The sequence below is a fragment of the Heterodontus francisci genome, chromosome 27, assembly GCF_036365525.1.
Source record: "Heterodontus francisci isolate sHetFra1 chromosome 27, sHetFra1.hap1, whole genome shotgun sequence".
Lineage (NCBI taxonomy): Eukaryota > Metazoa > Chordata > Chondrichthyes > Heterodontiformes > Heterodontidae > Heterodontus > Heterodontus francisci.
In genome coordinates this window covers 15,040,477-15,058,416 of record NC_090397.1, presented here as the reverse complement: position 1 = coordinate 15,058,416, position 17,940 = coordinate 15,040,477, and the positions used below count along the sequence as shown (strand labels likewise).

Here is a 17,940-nt window from a genome sequence, read left to right as displayed (position 1 = left end):
CACAGCAGATAGCTGATATTCTACATAGATATTGTTTAAGATCATTAAATTTGTGCACTCTAGTAACTTCAAGTGTGAAAATGTAGGACTCAGAACACCAAATATTAAAAAGATGTCTGTTATGTGCATTCATGGTCTTACACAATAGGTCATATTTTAGAGCTACAGTCCAGGTTATTATTGTGCAATACTTCTGAGCTCCATTTACCTAGCACCATCTCAAATATACCAACTGGCTCCCAAAGTGCAGTGATTGGAAAGAACACTTCCTTTAAAACGGGCCCCTTTTGGCACAGTTTTTAAACTACTACCTGAACACTGTTTTAATTGAGATCCTTTGCATCAATATAAAAAAGGACAAACATCCAGACTGAACAGTTTGGACACAGCAGACCTAACATTCAGATGTTCAGACATTTGTAAGCCAAATTACTATAGACTCGTGGTAGAAATTAAGGGGGGCTGAAAAGATATTTAATACCCAAATAGTATCCAATTTTATTTTTATTTTCTAGAAGACAGACAATAGCTCAGCTTTTGCATTTTAAATGTGTCCAGCTATAATAAAGAAAGATATTTCCACAGCATCTGAATTCATTCATTGTGCTTCAAAGACTTTAAAAAAAAATTTCTAGTCTGATTCAGTTTTCTGCTCTTCATAGTTCAATGAGAGGATTAGGGTTTTGACAAACAGAATGAGGTGTTTCAAGTACAAAAAAACACAAATTTACAACAAAAAAAGAAGCGGGGTGGAGGTGCCTTACCAGTTTTAGGTGTCAAACTCAAATCTGTGTCAGAAGAGGAGGACTGTCGACTGTAGGACTTGGAAGGTGAAAAGGAATAGGTTTGATTTTTCAGTGGGGTGGAGGGTCCAGATGAATGAGTAACAGGGTTGGGATCTTCACTGAAGGGAACCCTGCCAGAAGAAGCGGGAAACACATTCAGTAACCCTGTGCTAAGGATCTAAGCAATGATGGAATGATCCAAATACAGGGGAAACAGCAGTTGCTTCTATGTGCAGGCTGGGGACGAGGCCAAAAGGCAAAGAAATGCTGTCCATACACTGAAGATTCTGGGAAGAGAAATGGCTGCCCAGGTTTGCACATTACACACAGGAAACAGGTTAAAAATTCTGGAGCACAAATCAAACCATGTACTGGAAACCTGAGCAAGATGATCATGTAAATAAAACAGCATGAAATATGACTTTTAAAAATACACAATACATTTTAATTAGGTAACCAAAAGAAAGCTCGAGAATGCAGAACTGAAACTTATGTTTCCTTATTCCGGAACACCAAAATAGTGCATCACAGTTAAAAATGAAAACAAGAAGGTTTGGTAAGTAAAGCTTTTGCATGTTTTATTCAAACCATTGGTAAGCTAGAAACCAGAACTTCCTTCGGTATTGTCTTTAGAAACGTTGGGCTCAAATCTACTAAAATTCTGACTTGATATGTCTTGTTCTGGAAGCTGGGCTATTGCTTAAGCTAAGAAGGGGTTAAAGATTTATGGTACATTCCTATGCTGCCTGCCTGGCTTTACTCACTCAATCCCTATGCCCATGGCCCATCTCACACCAGCTCCTCAACCTGTGTAGTCTCATACCAGTGTAGATGAGTGTAGGAACAGATACAGAGAAGTTCTGAGTTAGTCTCGAGCCTGTAGCAGTATGAATTGGGCTGTTGTGAGTCGAACGGCATCCATGGCTTGGCTGATGCACCAAAGGAGACCTGACAGAGAGAAGCAGGAGCCAGGAGAAACAAAAATACACACGGTAGAACTGTAAATGTTAAAAAACCACAAATGTGAGGGACTCAAGGTATTCAGCAAGCATTGTTACTTTTTGGTATAATATACAAGTAGGATTACCAGAAACTACATAGTACCCAACAGGAAATATCTGCAGACATAACCAGCATGCATGTATTAAGCAGTTTAAAAGTGACATGAAAAGCTGGGGAGTTTGGCAGTGAAATTCAAATTAACCCACATTTGAATGAGTATTAAGATTATAATATTGATCTTTAGATTATTATACTCATCCAAAGGCCAGTAGATCTTGTACAATTAAGTTCTTTTTAATGCTTTGTTCCATCTAATTCTCCAGCTTTCTAGAATCAGCCATGCAACCTTTAGTGTTATGTGGAAAAACAATATTGTAAGTAAAAAGAGCAAATGTTCTTCAGAGTTCTAGATCGTATCTTCAGAATTGTATTCTGTGGGAGAAAATTAAGAATGTTTATTCTCTTTTCTGATGACATATTGTTTATTTACCTCTCCTCAGGTCCCATATATTATGGACCAACTATGAGGACAGGCAACTTCTTCTGCCAATGTTGCTGAGTTAGCTGCTAGGGCATACTGAAGAACAGCCACAGTTGACATATTCTTCTATTTACTGAAAATCAATGAAAATGCCTCCACTTTGTGGACAGAACTCAAAAGTTGAATTGATCTATATTTGTAAAGGAAATTGTGCAAAATAAAACAAATAAATGTGATGGGTCTCTATTTCACCTTTAAAAAAATGAGAATTTACGAAATGAGAGCCATACCAAATTAATCTGTCATCATTGTAAAACATATTTCTCTCCAATTTATTTAAAACATTTTTCTCACCCTAGCATTTGAACATCAACACTTTCCTGAATTACGTTAATTCACTTAACTGACACCCAGGTTCAAGCTCAGGCAAGCAATTACAGATGTGAATACTATGCTTCAGGAAAGTATTGAGCAAATTAAGTGTCATTCTTATCCAAGACAGTAGGTCACCTCAATCAACTGAATTAAGCTAATGGATGCAGGCAAGTAATACACACTTCCAACATAAACTGATTGCCCTGTCCTGGAATTGAGAGATTATAATGCCCCTTAAAGGCATGACCAGACCAACACAAAATTTGTTAACATAGCTACCTATTTTAAAATAATCTGCCCACTGTGGAAATAAAGTTCCTTTTTTTCAATACAACCATAAAGTATTCTCTGGTAGACAGGGAAGAAAAAAGACATTTTGCATCACTGCCTCTCCATAACAGATGAACAAAAATAGCTAAAGCTGACTAGTGTACCGAATTTCTCCATCTACTACTGAGTAAACATTGCCTGTTCATTGAATGCCTCCTTCTGACCATGTACCTGGGATCAGTTGTCTGCTGCATGGATGATTAGTTTGTGGATAATGCAGCCTACCATTGATGCAACAACACACCGACAGGAGTAGGCCATTTAGCCCCTCTGAACAGAACCTGTTCCACCATTCAATGAGATCTGGGCTGATCTGTATGTCAATTCCATGTACCTGCCTTTGTCTCATATCCCTTGATACCTTTGGATAACAAAAATCTATCAATCTCAGATTTAAAATTATCAACTGATCTAGCATCAATTGCTATTTGTAGAGGAGTTCCAAGGCCTGGTTCTGTGATGGAGCTTCTGATGCGAGACCATTGGGGAGGAGCGTCTGCAGATCGTTATTTGAAGAGATGACTTTGCCAAATGACCTGTTAGGTGCTATAACTTTGGATTCAAAGTTTGGATTTTTTTCTGAGTAATTTATTGGGAAAAGAAACTGAAAGCTCCAGAGAGTTCTGGAGGAGACAAAACTGGTTCAAAGTAGTTTAAAACCAAGTTTTATTTATGATCAGAGATGTGAGCAGAGACATGTGACTGGAGCTCAGGTTTCAGTTTAGAAGAATACTCTGCAGTGGGTGGAAACAACCATTATAGCCAGTTGTTGTTTTGAAGAGATAAGCTGGGAGCTAATGATTGTTTTAAAAAGACAGGCTGCAGGCTGAGGAAAGTAGACTCTGCGAGGTGGCATTGGTGAATACGACTTACAGCAGCTGTCTTCGGTGACTTAAGAGTTATCAGTGGAACCATGGCATTAGGACGGTTGTGGACAAGGCTCAGGTTGTTCAAGAGGTGACGAGACCAAACTATTAAAGGGAAGATTACATCACTTGCTATCGATGGGACATTATGACTTCTATGTCTGCATCCTGGAGGACAGGACTTGGAAAACTACCGGAGTAAGTTCATGATTTTGATGAACTTTGGGACTGTTCAGTGACCACTTGCTGATAGGGCTGCTCAGAAGACTCGTAAGGATCATCTTGGTTGTATCTGATAATTAACGTGTAACCTTTAGGATATATATGTCGACCGTGATTTAACTGCTAGTTCATGTTAATTTATGTTGGTTTTGGTTTGAGAGTTAAAGTAAAATTTTTAAAGGTGGAATCTTGTCCGCTTGTTTTTTTTTTGTTTCCTAAATTGGGGTCAGTCAGTGGATTCAATTCTTTTGCTTTGTTGGTAATCTCCACGGGGATCATAGCACTACCCTATCTGTTCCCCTTAATATCTTGAAAATGGGTGACGAGAGGCAGCATCTAAAAGCCATTGGTGGAGTGTACTACAAACTGGAACAACAGTCGAAGAAGCTACAAGATGAGATTGATGAGATAAACAATTCTACTTGGTGGGAGGACTTATGGAACTGGGGGTCAAATATGCAGCAACACCCCTGGTTTAGAATTATCTCCCATGCCCTGATGGTGGTTTTGGGTATCCTGGTATTATATGTGACACACTTAATTTAGAAACTTAAAAAATCAATTAAGGAACGTGAGAGGATGTATGAACATAGGTTGGACAGTTACCTTAAAGGCAATCAGTATTCGAACTTGCTCTATAAAAAGATAGACAATTGATTATATAACACAAGCATAATTGTATAAACTCAGGGATGCAAATCACCTGGTCCCAGGATATGTCACTCTTTAGTGCCATTATTTTCTTCATTATTGCTGTTTTCCTTATATTAATTTTGGTAAGTCACCGTGCCTGCTTCATATTAGTTACCCTGGGATGTCAGCATGCTGTCCACTACCTCTAGTAAAGGTTAATGCAAAGTAATTATTCGACATGTCCACCATTTCCTTATTTTCAATGACAATATCATCGTTATCAGTTAAGGAGCCCACACTGCTGATCACCCTGTTTTTCTGAATTTAATTGTAAAAATTTGTGTTCGAGTCATAGAGTTATACAGCACAGAAACAGGCCCTTTGGCTGTGTCTGTGCTGGCCATCAAGCACCTAACTATTCTAATCCCATTTTCCAGCACTTGGCCCGTAGCCTTGTGTGCTATGGCATTTCAAGTGCTCATCTAAATACTTCTTAAATGTTGTGAGGGTTCCTGCCTCTACCACCCCTTCAGGCAGTGCGTTCCAGATTCCAACCACCCTCTGAGTGAAAAAATGTTTCCTCAAATCCCCTCTAAACCTCCTGCCTTAAATCTATGCCCCCTGGTTATTGACCCCTCCGCTAAGGGAAAAAGTTTCTTCCTATCTAACCTATCAATTTCCCTCATAATTTTGTATACCTCAATCATGTCCCCCCCCCTCAGCCTTCTCTGCTTTAAGGAAAACAACCTTAGCCTTTCCAGTCTCTCAGTGTTGATTTTGATATTCCTTGCAAGTTTCTTTTCATACTCCCTTTTTTACAGTTCTAGCGATCTATTTTGTCACCCTTTGCTGTTCTTTGTATCTCTTCCATTCACCAGAATCTGTGCTTTTTTTAAACATTATTTATGTTTTTCCTATTAGTTTTATGTTGTCTCTTACTTTAGTTGCTAATGGCTGCTTTTTATTTTTGGCAAGTAGAGTTCTTGCCTCTGAGATGTATAATCTGGTCCTGTATCATAAATTCTTCCTCAAACACCTCCCAATAATCTTGTGTCATTTTACCCATTAACAGATTTGCCCAGTTAACTGTCGACAGTCGCTGTCCCATCACAATGAAGTCAGTCTTATCAAATCTAGAATCTTCGTAGCAGTTTCACATTTGTCCCTTTCAAACACTGCGTTGAACTCAATCATATCATGATTGCTATTAGATAAATGTTCACACACTGCTGTTAACTAAATCTGGCTCATTACTAAATCTAATACAACATGCCTCCTTGTTGATTCTAGAACATATTGCTGCAGAAAATTATCCCAAACACACTCAAGGAATTCACTACCTTATTGACATGTGCTAGACTGCTTATCTCAAGGTATGTGAAATGTAAACTCTATTGGAACAACCCTGCCTTTTCTACAGGTTAGTCTAATTTCTGCATTCATACATTCTATCACTTCACAGCTTCTACCAGGGGGCCTATACACAACTCCCATGACAGTCTTAAATTCTTTTCCATTTCTTAATTCTACCCATAAAGTCTCCACTGTTTGCTTACACCTCGTCATCTCCTCTCTTATCATTGAAGTGATTTCATCCTTAATCACTAAGGCTACTCTGCCCACTCTTAAAATATTCCCCATCTTTCCTGCAGTCCTTAAAGCCTGGCATATTTAGTTCCTAGCCCTGACTGCCTTGCAGCTATGTCTCAGTAATGGCTGCTATGTCATACCCTCCACGTTAAAGCTGCACCTGCAATTCATTGAACTCGTTTCTTATACTCTGTGTGTTTGTATAAGATATGCTTATTTGGGCCACACAACTTAACATGTCCTTCTGCTCTAATGTTTTACTCACACGTTTCTTATTTCCCTTTCTTGGTTGAATTACTTTACATCTTAGTTTTCCCTTTACCTGTAGTGCCAAAAGCACAATTTCTGACTGTTACTCTATTCTTTTCCCTTGCATTTGTTTTCAAACTATGGTTTATACTTCTGTTCCACCTAAGCCTTTACCCCCATTTACTAGTTTAACCATTACTCAGCTAGTCAAGCATGGAAATGTATTAGGATATTTGGATTCATAGTTCGCAAAATTAAAAATGGCTACTATAACTACTTTGGTCTGTTATTATTTAAAGTTTTCAAACAAGCTACATTCATTGGGACATCCGGAGGTCATGAAAGGTGATATATAAATGCACACCTTTCTTTTTCTAGAATGATTTATTTGGGAGCGACACAAATAGATATCATGTAGTGGATACAACATTTGGGACATCTATTTCAGAGACATTCAAAAACAATGCATCTTATTAAAAGGTTCAGGTATGGGGAACTAGTGTACAGTGGATCAAAACACTGCCCATTTATCTCTGGGAGCTTAGTTTAAAACGCACAAGATAAACCTTGTTCTCTACCAGCTGTAAACTCATTTCAAATGTTCCATTCATCACCTTAATAAATACAAATTTAACCAAATGGTAGAAATTAGATTCAAAAGTTGGCACAGAAATCTTTTTATAATGAGTGCCCTGATACAAGTGCCACTGCTGATAGAGTTCATCTTAGGACAGTAGCTTTTCAAGTCCCCTTTAGAATCTTTTACTTTACAACAAACCAAGGTGCTGCTTAAGAAAAATGCAGGCATAAATCTCTAGCAAGCATTAATTGCTCAAGAACAATCAGACAGCAGAACTCTGCAACAAAAAGCATAATAGGAGTTGGTTGCTTCTTCCAGTTTAAAGGAAAGCATTACTCATACCTACCAAGTCTCATGAATTTTTTAAAAGCTGAAAGCAGGGAATGATTATGCACAAAATTCAAATCTGAGAAATGCTCCAGAATCATGAAATAGTCTGCATTAATGGAAGAATTTGATTCTTGACATTAGTTGCTGACATGTGATTTTTAAATTTAGCAATACACAAATAGAATACCATAAAACTTGATGTGCAAGTCATATCTTCATGCACATTTTATACATAATTACAATTTGTATATATACACAAGATTTGTGCATACAATTTAATGTACCTATGCATTGCTAGTGCTACTCAACCGCAAGTGCATAATTTGCCTCAAATTAAACAATGCTCAAAGGTTTGAAGATCAGAATTTAGAATGAGATTTATCTATAATACTTTCAAAAACTAGATAACACTACTCCCCATACTTTTTGAATGCTGCTTAACCATGAAATAAAATAGGAATGGCCATATCAAGGAGCAGAGAAATTAACAAAGGCACTGTCCCTTGAAGAGAAGGAAAGTGCAAAAGGAAAAATATTACATTGAATTTACTACATATTTATTTATTTAGAGATACAGCACTGAAACAGGCCCTTCGGCCCACCGAGTCTGTGCCGACCAACAACCACCCATTTATACTAATCCTACATTAATCCCATATTCTCTACCACATCCCCCACCATTCTCCTACCACCTACCTATACTACGGGCAATCTACAATGGCCAATTTACCTATCAACCTGCAAGTCTTTGGAGGTGGGAGGAAACCGGAGCACCCGGTGGAAACCGACGCAGACACAGGGAGAACTTGCAAACTCCGCACAGGCAGTACCCAGAACTGAACCCGGGTCGCTGGAGCTGTGAGGCTGCGGTGCTAACCACTGCGCCACTGTGCCGCCATATACTGGTCATTGGCTTTGCCTGTGCTAATGCTCCTTCCACCTAACTTCATCTCACTCTTTCAATATATCTTTTTACACCTTTCTTCCTCATGGACTTGCCTGGCTTTCCCTTAAATGCACTTGTGCTATGCACCTCAACTACTCCATATGGTAGCGAGTTCAAAGTACTTGCCCAATTTCTGCATGAGAACAATTATACATTCAAAATATTTGTTGCCTACTGGGTTTGCTTAAGCCCACCCAATGCCAGAGTTACCCTGGTTACACTACTGACAGGGAAAGCCGTCTGCATTTGGCAATTCTCAATTCTCGTGGAGATTGGAACTTTGAACTGGCCAAAGACCAAATTGGAATTGCCCAAATCACAGGAAATCATATGTTGTGTATTTTCTTGGGTAGTTTCAGATGAGCTGCTAAGCCAGTCAGAAATCAGAAGCCACATTAGAACAAACACAGCCAAGCTACGTGCAGGTAACTCCTTCCTCCTGGCCACTGGCATCACTAGAGCAGCTCTGGAGGGAAAGCAACTTGGATCTCTGTCAGGATGGCACATTGAAGCCTTTCTCGTTTACAGAATAAATTAAATAGATCTGTGTTCACATTTTCTGACACAGAAATTAGGGAAGTACTGAGGAGTACTTCCGTCTGAAAGAAAATCCTGAGCACAGGGAAAAAAACATTCTGACCAAAATAATGTCAAGAATTCTTGAACTTCAACAGAGTAACCATATGCCTTGGGCAACTTGGTACATGCTCCAAAAGGCCTTGCTTCAGGCAATACTAAATGTGCCTGGCACTAACTTATGTCTGGCACTGGGCCTGCAGTCCTATCTGAATCAACACAGTGGCTGTCGCCATTTTTACAAAGCTGACCATATGTGGGGGCAAACTTAGAGTGGCTGAAAACATTTCAAGCACTTACAGGGCTGCCCTCACCAGATGCCGTAGTTTTGTAGTTTCTGAAGGAGGATGTTCATGGAGCTGTGTCGTTGTTGGTTCCTCCAACATCTGATTTGATATCTAAAATGATGTGCATCAATACCAATGTGAAGTTGAGATGTCAATTCAGGAAGTTTGTTGGCTCCACTTGGTCCTTCATTTATTGACATTTTTGCCTCACTGTCATCTCAGATCTCCAACAGAATTTCCAAATTTCCTTTACTGCTAAAGTTGACTCAAAGCTCAGTTTCATCTTCCATGCCAAATTTTATTTTTTCCCCTTAACTTCTCCCAGTTCTATGCACAGTTCAATATTGGAACATAGCTTCTAGTGCTGGGAGGCTTTTCCTGCATCTTTCCCTTTAAATAAGAGTGCTCGTTCTTAACCGTTACCTAGCAATCACTATTGTTAAGTGTGAGTGTATGGACATTGGGTAAGGGCAGGATCAGGTGTAGCTGTGCTCATAGAACTGGCTTCAGCTCCCTGGACTGGAAAAGGGGGAGGTTAGTATAGGGTGAAAATCAGCCATGCTCACCATGTCTGGTTAGGAGCGAGTGATTCAGGCTGACAAAGTACGTGTTTGTGTGTATTAATATTGGGCAAGACCTTGTGACACATGGGCTGTGATGCCTCCACCACAAATAGCCTGCCCGCAATTGCTGCCTTTGCTCACAGATGAGAAGTGGCCCCTTATGTAAAGGAGCGAAAAGCAGCCAGTGCTCATGGAATCATACCCAAGTATGAGTCAATGCCAATGAGAGATAAACAAAGAAATCAGAAACAGGATAAAAACAGAATACCCAATGCAGCAGTGTTCTGATTATTCTGCATAACGCATACAGGATGCAAAGTGAAGGGATACATGAAAGGGACTACAATTCCATGAGTTAGAGTGGGGTGAATTTTATTCTAATGATTGTGGGGTTTCCTAATGGGAGACATACTGGTACAGTACACAAAAATTTAACCAACAGCATTCAGAATCATAGAATAATACAGTGAAGAGGCCGTTCGGCCCATCGAGTCTGCACCGATGCATTAAAACACCTGACCTGTCTACCTAATCCCATTTGCCAGCACTTGGCCCATAGCCTTGAATGTTATAAAAACAAGAAATGCTGGAACCACTCAGCAGGTCTGGCAGCATCTGTGGAAAGAGAAGCAGAGTTAACGTTTCGGGTCAGTGACCCTTCATCCGAAACGTTAACTCTGCTTCTCTTTCCACAGATGCTGCCAGACCTGCTGAGTGGTTCCAGCATTTCTTGTTTTTATTTCAGATTTCCAGCATCCGCAGTATTTTGCTTTTATTTTAGCCTTGAATGTTATGATGTGCCAAGTGCTCATCCAGGTACTTTTTAAAGGATGTGAGGCAACCTGCCTCTACCACCCTCCCAGGCAGTGCATTCCAGACCGTCACCACCCTCTGGGTAAAAAAGTTCTTCCTCAAATCCCCCTTAAACCTCCTGCCCTTCACCTTAAACTTGTGTCCCCTCGTAACTGACCCCTCAACTAAGGGGAACAGCTGCTCCCTATCCACTCTGTCCATGCCCCTCATAATCTTGTACACCTCGATCAGGTCACCCCTCAGTCTTCTCTGCTCCAGCGAAAACAACCCAAGCCTATCCAACCTCTCTTCATAGCTTAAATGTTCCATTCCAGGCACCATCCTGGTGAATCGCCTCTGCACCCCCTCCAGTGCAATCATATCCTTCCTATAATGTGGCGACCAGAATTGCACACAGTACTCCAACTGTGGCCTTACCAAAGTTCTATACAACTCCAACATGACCTCCCTGCTTTTGTAATCGATTGATAAAGGCAATATGCCTTTTTCACCACCCTATTAACCTGCCCTTCTGCCTTCAGAGATCTATGGACAAACACGCCAAGGTCCCTTTGTTCCTCGGAACTTCCCAGTGTCAGGCCATTCATTGAATACTTCCGTGTCACATTACTCCTTCCAAAATGTATCACCTCACACTTTTCAGGGTTAAATTCCATCTGCCACTTTTCTGCCCATTTGACCATCCCGTCTATATCTTCCTGTAATCCAAGACACTCAACCTCACTGTTAACCGCTCGGCCAATCTTTGTGCCATCCACGAACTTACTGATCCTACCCCCCACATAGTCATATATGTCGTTTATATAAATGACAAACAATAGGGGACCCAGCACAGATCCCTGTGGTACGCCACTGGACACTGGCTTCCAAGCACTAAAACAGCCGTCTGTCATCACTCTCTGTCTCCTACAGCTAAGCCAATTTTGAATCCACCTTTATCCCATGTGCATTTGCTTTCTTAATAAGTCTCCCATGTAGGACCTTGTCAAAGGTTTTGCTGAAATCTATGTAAACTACATCAACAGCACTACCCTCATCTACACACCTGGTCACATGCTCAAAAAATTTAATCAAATTTGTTAGGCATGACCTCCCTCTGACAAAGCCATGCTGACTATTGCTAATCAGATTTTGCCTCTCCAAGTGGAGATAGATTCTCTCCGTCAGAATTTTCTCCAAGTTTCCCTACCACTGACGTGAGACTCACTGGTCTATAGTTCCCTGGCTTATCTCTACAACCTTTCTTAAATAGTGGGACCACATTAGCTGTTCTCCAGTCCTCTGGCACCCCCCCCCCCCCCCCCCCCCCCGCCCACCCCCGGGGCCAGAGAGGAATTAAAAATTAGGGTCAGAGCCCCTGCAATCTCCACCCTCGCCTCCCACAGCATCCTGGGGCACAAATCGTCCGGACCTGGAGATTTGTCCACTTTTAAGCCTTCCAAAACCTCCAATACCTTGTCACTCCCTATGACAATTTGCTCAAGAACCTCACAGTCTCTCTCTCTGAGTTCCATATCTACATCCTCATTCTCTTGGGTGAAGACAGATGTGAAGTATTCATTCACCACCCTACCAATGTCCTCTGGCTCCACCCACAGATTTCCCCCTTGGTCCCTAATGGGTCCTACTCTTTGCCTGGTTATCCTCTTCCCATTGATATACTTATAGAATATCTTGGGATTTTCCCTACTTTTACCAGCCAGAGCTTTCTCAAATCCCCTCTTTGCTCTCCTAATTGCTTTCTTAAGCTCCATCCTACACTTTCTGTACTCCACTAATGCTTCCGTTGATTTGCTCTCCTTGTATTTGCTAAAAGCCTCTCTTTTCCTTCTCATCGTATCCTGAATGTTTCTGGTCATCCATGGTTCTCTGGGCTTGTTGCTCCTACTTATTACCCTAGAGGGAACATGTTGGGCCTGTACCCTCCCCATTTCCTTTTTGAATGCCCCCCGCTGCTCTTCTGTAGATTTCCCGACAAGTAACTCCTTCCAGTCTACCTTGGCCAGATCCTGCCTTATTTTACTAAAATTCGCTCTCCCCCAATCCAAAACCTTTTATTGCAACTTGTCTATTTCCTTGTCCATAACAAGCTTAAATTGTACCATGTTGTAGTCGCTATCACCAAAATGCTCCCCCACCAACACATCGACCACTGTCCGGCTTCATTCCCCAGAATTAAGTCCAGCACTGCACCCTCCCTTGTTGGATCCTCTACATATTGAGCTAAAAAGTTCTCCAGTATACATTTTAAGAACTCCACTCCATCTAAGCCGTTAACACGATGACTATCCCAATTAATGTTGGGAAAGTTGAAATCACCTAATATAATTACCCTATTATTATTTTTACACACCTCTGCGAATTGCGCACATATTTGCTCCTCAATTTCCTGCTGACTATCTGGGGGTCTATAATAAACACCTAGCAATGTGGCTGTCCTTTTTTTATTCCTAAACTCTACCCATAAAGCTTCATTTGATGCCCCCTTCCAAGATATCATCTCTCCTTACTGCAGTAACTGACTCCTTAACTAATATTGCAATGCCCCCTCCTCTTTTACCCCCTCCTCTGTCTCGCCTGAAGATTCTATATCCCGGTATATTGAGCTGCCAATCCTGCCCCTCCCTCAACCATGTCTCCGTGATGGCTACTATATCACAATTCCACGTGTCAATCCTTGCCCTTAACTCATCCGTTTTACCTGTAATACTCCTGGCATTAAAGTAGAGGCCATCCATCCTGGTCTTACTCCCTTGAAACTTACTTCCGTTGTATTCCCTCTGACTTGTTTGCTTTCCTGTGTTTAGCTGTGTCCCTATTCTGTTAGGAGTCTGCGTCCCCTCCCCCTGCTAAATTAGTTTAAACTCCTCCCAACAGCACTAGCAAACCCGCCAGCAAGGAGGTTAGTCCCCCTCTGGTTCAGATGTAGACCGTCCCTCTTGTCCCACCTTCCCCAGAAACGGTCCCAGTGGTCCAGGAATCTAAAACCCTCCCTCCTGCACCAACTTTTAAGCCACGCATTCATCTGTGCTATTCTCCTATTACTATACTCGCTAGCACGTGGCACTGGGAGTAATCCAGAGATTACAACCTGAGAGGTCCTGCTTTTTAGTCTGCTGCCTAACTCCCTGAATTCTTGATGCAAGACCTCATCCCTCTTTCTACCTATGTCATTGGTACCAACATGTAACATGACCTTTGCCTTATCACCCTCCCCCTTCAGGATGCCCTGCAGCTGTTCAGTGACATCCCGGACCCTGGCACCAGGGAGGCAACACATCATCCTGGAGTCACGTTGACGGCCACAGTAGCATCTATCTGTTCCCCTGACTATAGAATCCCCTATTACTATTGCTCTTCCTCTCTTTCCCCCTTCCTGTGCAGACAGGCTGCTTGTGGTGCCAGAAGCTTGGCTCTGTCCGCACTCCCTGGAGGAACCAGCCTCATCAGCCTCCAAAATGGAATACCGATTTGCAAGCGGGACCCCAGGGGACTCCTGAACTACCTGCCTGATTCTCTTGGACTACCTGATGGTCACCCATTCCCTTCCTTCCTCAAGTCCCTTCAGCTGCGGTGTGACCACCTCTCTAAACATGCTATCCACGATGCTCTCAGACTCAAGGATGCTCCACAGTGTTTCCAGCCGCCGTTCCAGCTCTGAAACTTGAGCTTCCAGGAGCTGCAGCTGGACACACTTCCTACACACATGCTGGTCCCGGGGACTGGAAATGTTCCCGGATTCCCACATGCAGCAAGAGGAGCAAACCACGGCTTTAAGCTCTCCTGCCATGACTAAACCCTTTAAATTTAAAACTTTCGAAGATTATTATAATAAAAAAAATCAACTAAGTCTTGCTAAAACAATGACTTACAATTCAATCCAGCTTGAAAAATACCCACCAGGACTTACTCACCAGTCAGCTGTGCTCTGTGGAAACTCTTGGCTCCCCTCACGCTCTTTGAGGACAGGTAGGAAATGAAAGGAGCTCCTCGCTCCCCGAACTCCCTCAGTCACAAAACTCCCACTTTAGCACTCTAATGCAACCCAAGTCAGCACTGTAAGATGGCCCACTTTTATACTGTCTGATTCTAGCCCCTGAAAACTGGTTTAAGCCAATTATATAATTAACAAGGTGCAGCTGCAAGCAGAGCCTGAGTGAACTCTGTTTAAAGCTGGTCTAAAACTCACCATCTCCAACCCAAACAGCAACTGTTAAGTTAATTTGCTAAATAAAAGACTAGACTTTAGATAAAACTAACCCTTAATTACCCTCAGTCACAAAACTCCCACTTTAGCACTCTAATGCAACCCAAGTCAGCACTCCAGTGCAAACTTCATCACATGTCAAGGACAAAATTAAAATTAGGGATGCCAGGGCCTATGCTAAGTCATGTTCATGAAAAGGGTTGTCTCCAACAGCAAGATCACCTTTGTGAGATTAATTTTGTGCAAGGGATTTCACAGAGTGCCCCACCACCGGAGGGACAATGGACCCACCTACAGGTAGACTTTATCGGCCCATTGATGAGAACTCAAAACAACTACTTGTATGCCTTGGTTGTTGTTGATCGATTTACCAAATGGTCAAGATGTTCCCCTATCATATTAATACTGCAATGACTGCTGCTAAATTGCTGTTGAGTGACGTGTTCTGCAGGTGGGGAGTGTACGTATAGGTGGGCAGTGACCAGGGGTCACACTTCACCAGAAAAATTTTCAGGAGCCTCCAGGAGCTAATGGGAATAAAGCATAAATTGCACACATCTCACCATCCACAAACTTCAGGGACAGTGGAAAAAGGAAATAGAACCTTCAAAACAATGCTTAAAAAGTTATGTGCAGATCACCCGACCCAATGGGTGAATAAGTTACCCATGTGTCTTATGGCTATGCGATCAACTCCATACAGGACCACAGGTGTATCCCTCTATCAGGCTATGACAGGACGGCTGATGCGTACCCCTGGGCATCTATTGATACCCCATATGAACTCGTTGTTGCAGGGCACTTGCAACACCAATTAGCTGGATCAGATGATAAACAGGATAAATGTAAAATATGGGAAAGTCTAAAAATTGGATTAGGAAGTACTTTGATAAGAAAGTACAACTGTTTGAATACCAGGTTGGAAATACCGTAATGGTTTTAAACTATGCCTTTGAACCTAAGTGGAGGGGGCCATTTCTGATTATTGACCATGGTAGCCCTGCAGTGTATTTGATTCAATTCCTTGGTAATAGAGGCTCAAAACATAGTAACTACTACCACATCAATCAGCAAAAATCTGTGGAAGAATAAATACAGTAGCGTAATCCTGAGGATGGAACCTATTTATAAACTGTGCGCAATGGGCACTGCTGAAGACAGCACAAACTGATGGGGCTATAACAATCTTATGAGGAGGGTCTGGAGGATCTTACCTGTAGTCGGAAACCTCGTTGACCAGCAACAGAAGAACCAGACTGAATTGTACCATCCTAGAATCTTGATGAAACCTACCCACCAAGCGGGCTCCTCTTTGTCAAAGAAGAGGAAGGCCTGCACCTGATCTGTATTTGTAATAGTAGTAGAACTGATGCGGATTGAATCAGTAACTTTTCAACAGCTGCAGAAGGTGAAAGGCACTCGCTTGTGGGAGATGTAATAGCGACAGCTGGCCACTTCATTGGCTGTCTTTTTACCAGCAATGCGCAGGATAATGTGCTGGGAAAAATCTTAGAACGTCTGTGCAGATGCTATGGAAGATCACAAGGTCCAGACTTGGAGACAGAGAAAAGACATGGGGTAATGTCCCAAGCTACTGCCCGGGCCCCGTACTCATGAGGCATTGTATTATGATGTGAGATAAAAAATAGCATCAGTAATTTTAATTTTAGCACCGTGCACACACCCCAAGGATTGCGTAACCATTTATATATATATATATGGATTTTTTTCGAAAACTAATAAGGCAACAGATTGAAGATTTTCTTCAAAAAAATGCAGGGAAAGAGGTGGATGAAGTGTGGCCTCCTGGAAATGAGGACCCCCTAGTACACCTGAATGATGTCACCCTCCACATAAGGCTGAAAAGAGGTCTGGAGAGCAGATAGGGATGGCAGCTACAGCACAGACTGTGGTCTGGAATCACATAGATATAGAAAGTACGTGGGAACACAATGGGGCTTTGCAAGCCCAACTGACGGAACTACTGGGCAAAGGTATTAATAAGGGACTGGGTAACAGCATTTTCGAACAACAGAAAATATTAAAATCGGTTAAGGAAGTGGTGAGCAATATGGAAAAGATCAATGAGGTGATACATCAAGAACAGAACCAGGACAGAAACCTGTCCCAGACTATTACCTGTGCAATGTTTCTTCCAAGATCAGATATAAAAGGGACTGAATGATATTGAGAATAACAAGGTACCCAATCAAGTGGCAGATACAACATTACAGAGATGGTTCAAACACCACGCCTATGATTTAAACGAGTTGTGTAAGGTCAGCCAATACAGACAGGCCTATTATGCCTATAAACCTTGTAATCCCAGATCCAAGAATCATGACGAAGGCCTAATTCTAGTGGTCCTTTGGCTACCAAAATTAGATAAAGGCAAGAAGTAGTGTTTAGGGTCGAGTCCATCGGTACCCTGGAAGGGGGAACACAAAAGTGTGTTCAATACCCCAAATAGTTAATAAAGAAAGGAAATACCTGGAAAGCTCCCAATATGGACTGCTGCACACAAATGAGGGGCTCTTGGATATGTCAGTACGACAGTAAGGACCCGGGCACCACTGTGTGTGGCTTCATCCTGATGATATGTCGCCATTCTACAATGTCCAGATGCAGAAGTGGGGGGAAACCACACTACCTATAGGTATGTAGGAAGTGGCTAATACTGTATCACGACAATGGCCACCAGTTATATCCATGGTGATGAAGAATGTCCTGTAAGAGAGTCCACTTTCTGTATTGTACCAAAAGAGGCTCCCAAAGTGTGTATGGCTTCACTCGTCCCGGTGACAATCCACAATATTACAACGCTCCAAGTAAATATCACTATGTAGAGTGAAGCACTCACGGTGATTATGCAGTTTGAGCAGGCAATACCCCCTCTGTCCCTCAGCCTTAGATCAATCCTGGAAAGGACAAGTACATTTCAGAAGCATCTGGTTAGGATGCAACAAGATAACAAAAAAGTAGGAAAAGCCAGAGCAGAGTTGGGAGGTCATCACTGGTGAGATAATGCTTATGTGGAAAAACACCCGTTTAAGAATATTTTCTACGTGTATGGTTTTTGCGCAAGAAGTTATACTGTGTGTTGTA

The 17,940-nt window shown here is 41.8% G+C and overlaps 1 protein-coding gene across 12 annotated transcripts in view; it reads right to left on the bottom strand.

Annotated features, from left to right (window-relative positions):
• c2cd5 (C2 calcium dependent domain containing 5) overlaps positions 1-17,940 on the bottom strand; it is a 148,837-nt gene that overhangs the window by 99,857 nt on the left and 31,040 nt on the right. For 8 of the 12 annotated variants that reach the window (XM_068058909.1, XM_068058906.1, XM_068058896.1 and 5 more), the window contains one exon: positions 765-916. In XM_068058909.1, coding sequence (XP_067915010.1) covers positions 765-916 — 152 coding nt within the window. Of the gene's footprint in view, positions 1-764; positions 917-1,608; positions 1,734-17,940 lie in introns of all 12 variants that reach the window. The other 4 variants (XM_068058907.1, XM_068058908.1, XM_068058899.1 and 1 more) reach the window with 2 other exon arrangements.